The sequence below is a fragment of the Belonocnema kinseyi genome, chromosome 9, assembly GCF_010883055.1.
Source record: "Belonocnema kinseyi isolate 2016_QV_RU_SX_M_011 chromosome 9, B_treatae_v1, whole genome shotgun sequence".
Taxonomy (NCBI): Eukaryota; Metazoa; Arthropoda; class Insecta; order Hymenoptera; family Cynipidae; genus Belonocnema; species Belonocnema kinseyi.
Window position 1 is genome coordinate 34,779,650 of NC_046665.1, and position 7,406 is coordinate 34,787,055.

Below are 7,406 nucleotides of genomic sequence, written 5' to 3' on the forward strand. Positions count from 1 at the left end.
ATTAATAAAACATTCGAAATTAACACATTAATACTGTCGAATTTATCTGTAGCATGAGTACAGCGGAAATTATTCAATTATGACTCAAATTGTTTAAAAAACAATAGTTTCGTGTACGTATTATTTTTGACCGAAAAAATCATAGAATCGTTTTTCTACTTAAACAATGAGAAATTAGGTAGTTGATGTTTTAAGTTCACTCCTTAAAAATAGGAATTTCAATTGAATTATTTTTAGTTTGGAAATATATCAAATTAAATATTTGGAACTCAAGGCCATCCAAATTAAAAAAATATATTTTATGGCCTTAAAATTGTGTAATTTCAAACGGAAATCATAGCAATCTTGTTTTGTTTTTTTGTTTTTTTTTTTCAAATGAATTATCATCAAAATATTTCTTACTGCCCCACATAAGAATCTTCGTGAAGTTCTGAACGATCAAATGAACGAAATCTTTTTACTAAGGGATTTGTAAACTATAAAAAGTCCTGAAATGTGTTTTCACTTATATTGGAAGTAATATGATTTAAAAATATATACTGGAAATTTTAAGTTGTGGTTTGAACAATATATATGGATAAAATAGAATCGGGGGAAAATATTTCGTTAATTTGAACTCTCAAAACTCCAGATACATAGTTAAGAATTAAAAAAACTTGTGGTCCACTGGCTATTTCGAAATTATAGGATTAGGAGTGCTTTAAAATTGATAAAAATCTAAATATCAAAACAAAAATGTTTTTTTGAAACAATCACAAACTTGAAATTTCAATTAATCATTTAGATTCGAAAGAGGAATATTTTCGACCCACCTATAAACCTATTTCTAAATCGTTTGACTTTCATCAATCATTCGTCGATTCGTTTCATAGCATAACGAGATAGTCAGCAGCAGTATTAATACAGCTGAGTTTGTTTATATGTTACATATAAGACGTACTTTAAATTGCTTGTATACCGAAGATCATTTACCTGACCATATCAGGCGGAAAGTGGAAACTGACCGCATGATTTTGCTATCTAATCACTACAATATTATGTTTCTCGCTTCTTTCAATATTTACTAACGTTCTCGCACACGCAACAGTCTCAATAGTTTCAAAGTTTAAATGTTCCCTCCACTTGGATAGAAAGGAAACGCTCCGAACTGGAAATTCACAGGTGTCTTCGGTGAAGCACAGGTATAAAGAAAATCATCCGATTGTAGCTGAGTTCTATTCAGATTTGGCTCCGAGGTAGATCTGGTAATCTTAGGAAGACCCCTAAGGAGAGCTTCTAGGCTTGCCAAGATCTGCCTGAATATCGGTCGCTCATCTCTAGAGAACTTTATGCAATCTTCCGTTAATCGACGAAGAGCTTTCGGCGTGTCTGACCTTAGTTTATTCAAATCCGGTCGCAGGTATCCTCTTCCAACCATGAAGAGGATCTGATCCTTATTATTGACATGCGAGTACGGCAGTTGACCTGCCAAAAGTTCAAACAAGACCACACCAAAGGCATAGACGTCAGACTGGAAACTGTAAGGATTCTCCTCCTGCATTCTGATGACCTCAGGAGCCATCCAAAGGATCGATCCAGTTGGTTGATGAAATTGCAAAGACCCTGACCACCTCGTCTTGGCCGTTGCGAGGCCAAAGTCTCCAATCTTCACGGTGAGGTCGTCATGCAAAAAAATGTTGTTACTCTTCAAGTCTCTGTGTATAATGTTCTTGGCGTGCAAGTAGTCCATTCCCTGTGCAGTCTGTCTGCCGATCTCGATCAGGGTTAGAAGCTGAAATCTTGACTCGAAAACATGCAGATGCTTGTACAAAGATGAACCCTCGCACCACTGAGTGACGATGGCCAGCTGGGGTTTGCTGACACATCCCATGAAAAGAAGTATGTTGACATGGCGAGTCTTTCTCAAGACTGCTACTTCATTCTTGAATGCTTGAAGCTGCGCCGCCGTGGGTATCTTCACATTCAAAGTCTTCACTGCGACTGGTCCATGCCAATGAGCTTTGTAGACTGTTCCAAAGGATCCCGACCCGATTCGCGGTCCAACAAGGATTTCATCCGCTGGAATTTCCCAATCTTCGATGGACTCTCGAGGCGCGAGAAGATTCTTCGACGATTCATCCGCGGAGCGCGCCCTGGGGCGCTTCGGCCTCAGGGTACTGGTAGGGCTTGCCTGAGTGGACTGACTATGTTTGGTGGGACTACTTTCAGGAGACATAGGGCTCTGGGTAGTACCCACGGGTCGTCCAAGACATTGGGATCTCGTGTACTCATCTAGGTTGATCGGTTCACCTCCAGGTTTCACCATATTGAAGCACACATTAGGAGCGGAGCTCGATCGATCTTGCTGTCCGAGAGATCTAGGGTGCCTGGCATTCCGGGAAGTAGCTAACGAGGATGACAGGCCGTAGCCTGAAGGTAGCTGCAGAATTCCTGCAGTAGTTTCTGGATTGTGAGCAAGAAGCGCCTGATAGTAGGCGTCTTGCATGCGCGTTTGATGGCAAAGTGCCGGCACACCACCTGCACATCTCTGATGAAATCTGTAGTTGCAAGTTCTGCAGTAGAACCCTTGGAAAAGGAGTTTTCGACAACACTCACAAAATGCAAGGGAGAAGAAGGTCTTCCGAACAAAATTGTGAGATATCGAAGTGGCGATAGGAAACTTGTCAAGTATCTCCACCGAGATTTCGTCACATTCGAGGGAGGAAATGTCTGTATCCCAGGGAATAGGATGCTTCGAGTCGTCGGATCCTACTATGTACACCATACACATTTCTGTGGTGAGGTTCCGGAGCTTCATGGCTTTAGCAAGAGCATCTCTTAGGGAAAGACCTTCCCGGACTTGCACACTTGTACGTTGCTGGTTAGGTAAATGGGCTCTGACGAGTGATTTGAGTGGAGTTCTAGGTGAACGAAACTTATTAGATAGATGCGATTCGTTTTCCGTGGATACTGCGCTTTCAGTCGATGTGGAGTTAAGCAGTTCATTAAGTTTCTGCTGCTTAGATTCTAATTCGTGTAATTTGCTGGTTAATTCTTGATATTCAGTCAAGTAAATTGAAGGAGGATCTTGAAATCCGGCGAATTTGTTATTGAGCGCATCGATATTTTGACGTATGACGTGGATCACGCTCTGGATGTTGCGAAGTTCGTACCTGCGGATAGAAAAGAGAGAGCATGTAAGATCCTTTCAGTATTTTTTATTTCTTTATCTTAACGAACGTAGGACATGTATAAGAAATTATGAAATATTTGGCGGCTCCCAAAGACGCTGACAAAAAAGGGTTGCGACTGTTTTTGAACCAGGCACCTAATGCTCAGACTTTTTAAATTGTAAACACAAAACATTCTAATAGTGTATTCGGTAATCCTGCACTGGTGTACTCCAAGGCATTCCGACCTACTCCTTCTTACTTCTCACTCCGACTCACTTCGGTGCAGGTCGGAGCAGAGATGAGTTCGGAGATTGCTCATGTAATGGAATAAGAGACTACGTCAAAATTCGACTGCTAAAAGCGCCCTCTTGGTTTGTGGGTCAACTCCTCGGAGTTACTTCGCAGTTTTCGGCATTTTTCAGACGTTCCGCGTCGGTAATTGCTGAAGTTAGAAAATTTTTAAATGAGTTACCACCGCAGTTACAATTACAGGAGTTACCATAAATGTAAATGATGTACTGCATATTTATTTACCACTCGAATATTAAGTGTTTATTATATAATTATTCTAATGATTCACAATTATTCGTGAGTAGTTATATGAAGAAAACTAATTATTTATTTTTAAAATTAAAATTTTAAATATTATATCGTTACATAGCTATTTATATGCTATAAATCATAAATTATGACTTATAATTTTAATACATCACCGGAAAAAGTTTTATGTTCACCTATTTTTTAATGACTCAAAAGTTTTATTTATTTTAATTATGACAGAGCTAAAAAATTTTCTCTTTAAAATGTTAAATGCTATCAAAATTCAAAATTCTGTATAAAATCAAGCAGGGGATAAATCCAATTTGTCCATTTTATAAAGAATTTGGAGATTTCTTTAAAAACAAAAAAATAGTATATTGTCAATTATAATACCTTCAATTTTTCTCTAAAACGCTAAAATTAAGTAACTATTATAACATATGTTTATCAGTTACAGATTGTATTAATTAATATACAGTTTGTAGCTAAAATACATACATACACACACACACATATTTGAAAAAAAATACTTTCAAGAACTTCATTGTTTATTATCAGTGGCGTTGTTTGTCAGGCAAAATATTAATTTGAGAAAAATGCTTGAACATTTCAAAATGTTACGAAGATTTTATTCAGAGCTTTTTACAACATTATTTTTAATTGTACGATTTAAAATTTTAAATGATTGATGGCACTTTTACCTTGAAATTAGAATCACATATTTGAGAAAATATAACTAATATATACACACAAAATACTACCTTAAAGTGTACAGTTATTCAAATAAAATAGAAGAAAACAGTAATATAAGTACTAAATATTTTAATGTAACATACACGATTGCAAATTCCTAAATATTAAACTGCAAACGGTTCTACAACATAGCATTAAGTTTGAGAGATATATGACCCATATTTATGCAAGGCCTTTTAAGTTGGAACCCCTCAATTACTTGCGGGGAAAACATAGAAAGCATTTTTCTAGAATTAAGTAAGAACCGTATATAACTTTGCCTATAGTTCGTCTACCTGGTTGAGCCTAATCAATTTTGGAAATTTTCCTCCTTTTATGGTCTATTTCTGTTGTAAAAATACTCGGTATGAATGGCTGCGTAGTTGTGAGCCCAAAATTACGAAAATAGAATTAGCACCTTATTAGGGTTAAAACACTAGTTTTAAACAAAATTAATTGCTTAAGTTTTGTAATTTTACATAAAAAAACATTCATTTTTTAAAAAAAGGCGAATTTTAAACGACAAATAGTTCAATTGACAAACAAACAAGAATGGAATAAATGGAATACTTGAATTGCCAGTTGAAAAAAATTAATATTTTCAACAACAAAAATGAATTTTCAACAGAATGCATGAATTTTTATCCACTTACCTTGAAGAAGTCAAAAGATAAATTTTCAACCAAAAATGAAATAGCTGAACTTTCAAATAAAAATATTAATTTCCAACAATATAATTTATTTTCTATCCAAAGAGCTAAATATGCAACTAAAATCGTAATGTTTTAACTAAAAAGATTTATTTTTAGTTCAAAAAATTAATTTAAACTTAAAAAAACGGGTTTTCAACTAAGTAGATGAATTTCAACTACAATGATAAATCTTCAACAACAAAAATCAAGTTTCAACAAACCCCTACAACTATTAATGTAAAATTCTTTAATTTTTACCTTCTAAATGTTTCAATGTATACATTTTTAAGTATTCCTTCAAAATTGTTGAATTTCACGTTACAGTTTAAAATTAATTATTTAACAAAGCATTGGTTTTAATGATTTTTTCAACTATAAAATGTTATTATAATAAATAAAAAATTTTAATTTATTATCTTCAGTTTTTAGAACAATAATACTTTGATAATAATATTATGAGTAATTATACCTAATTATTAAAATATATATTATTTAAATTTCAAATTATTATTATTATTATTACGTCTTCTTAACATATTAGGAGTTTATGTAATAATAATTCAAGGATAATTTTCAAATTCAATATACAATTTTAAAATATAAGTTTCTGTTAAAAAAAATTAAGAGAAAAATGTTCGCAGCAAGTATGCATCGCTGGAAACAAACTTTTTGAAAAATCATTTTCGAAGCAATTCTTTTTGCCTTCTGATAGATTTGAAAGATTTCAGATACCTTTCAAGTATTTCACAATGATTTTTAGAGAATTTACCAGTATTTAATAAAGAATTAAATGATTTCCCAAAGAGTTCAAATATTTCAGAAAGATTTCAGATAGATTTCAAAGATTGAACCAAAGATTTCAATAATTGCCTAATGATTTTGCAAAGATTTTGAGAGAATTCACTAAGATTTTAAAAAGATTTCACAAAATTTTCAATGATTTCCCAATGACTTTAAAGATTTCAAAAAGCTTACACATACTTCGCAAAGATTTAAAATAGATTTCAAAGATTGAACAAATAATTCGAATGATGTCCTAATGATTTTACAAAGATTTCAAACATTTCGGAAAGATTTAGGATATGTTTAGAAGATTTCACAGATATTTCCATTATTTTACAAAGACTTCTATTCTTTCACAAAAGTTTTTAGAATTCTCAAAGATTTTAAACATTTTGAATAGATTTAAAAAAGTTATTTCGCCAAAATTTCACGAAGAATTTACAAAGGTTGCAATAATATCTCAAAGATCTTATGAAGACTTCTATTATTCCACATAGATTCCAGATAGATTTAAAGATTAAATAAAGCAAGAAAGAATTGAAAGGTTTCTATATCCTACGATCGAATGAGTTTAAGCATTTTATTTACGAGTAGGCAAATCAAGACTTTGGCCCTCCCTGGTCGATTTCTATGGGAGGCAGTGGCCCCTGTGTTCCCTTGGCAAGGCTCCACCGCCTCTGATGGACATAGGAATAGGAGGGGACTAGCCACATGCTACCTAACTTGGCGCGGGGATTGATCATAAGTTACAAGGGCGAGTGGACCATGTTGGTTTGTAAAAGCAATAGAGGTTTAGCAATCCAAGATCTAGGTAGAACAGCCCGCTCGTTATTTAGATCCGGCAACGACATGCCTATTCTGCCGTGATTTGGAAGAACACCGTTAACTGCAAATCGGATAAAGTCACCTGAAGCAATTAACCGTAGGCGGCTCAAGGGCCTTATCCAAAATGCAGTTAACGGTGTTCTTCCAAATCAAGACAGTATTTCTCTCCCATTTGTATGTACATATCAAATACTAAGATTTTAAAATTTTTTACGATATTGACTAAGTTCTCATTGAATTTGCTTGAAATTAAAAAAAAAAAACATCTATCAAACAATTTTTGTATCAGAATCTCTGAAAAACAAATGACCAGCATCAATTTTTTAAATTAGACTAATTCAAATTGGTCAAAATTGAATAATGTAATTGAAAAATAATGTTTCATTCGAAGCGATTACAATTTTACAATTAAAAATTTGTCGAAGTTAAAGCTTTATTATTTAATGAAATATTAGTAATAATTAACCACTTAATTAACTATAAATATAATATCACATTTCAAGTCTTTTCAAATTAGTATTAATAATTTATCGTATCGATAATCAGGAAAAGTTCCACGAGAAATAATAGTTATATCAATTATTATTAAACTTAAAAAAAAAATGGTAACTACTAATTCAGATTTTCTTTCAGCTGAACCGAAAGAAGTAGAATTTTAGTCTACGATTCTAATTAAAATATA

The 7,406-nt window shown here is 33.4% G+C and overlaps 1 protein-coding gene across 1 annotated transcript in view; it reads right to left on the minus strand.

Moving 5' to 3' along the window:
- Window positions 1-940: 940 nt before the first annotated feature.
- Window positions 941-7,406, minus strand: part of LOC117179476 (raf homolog serine/threonine-protein kinase Raf) — a 16,092-nt gene continuing 9,626 nt past the window's right edge. The window contains exon 3 of the mRNA XM_033371331.1: window positions 941-3,152. Coding sequence (XP_033227222.1) covers window positions 1,106-3,152 — 2,047 coding nt within the window. The 3' untranslated portion in view covers window positions 941-1,105. The remainder of the gene's footprint in view (window positions 3,153-7,406) is intronic.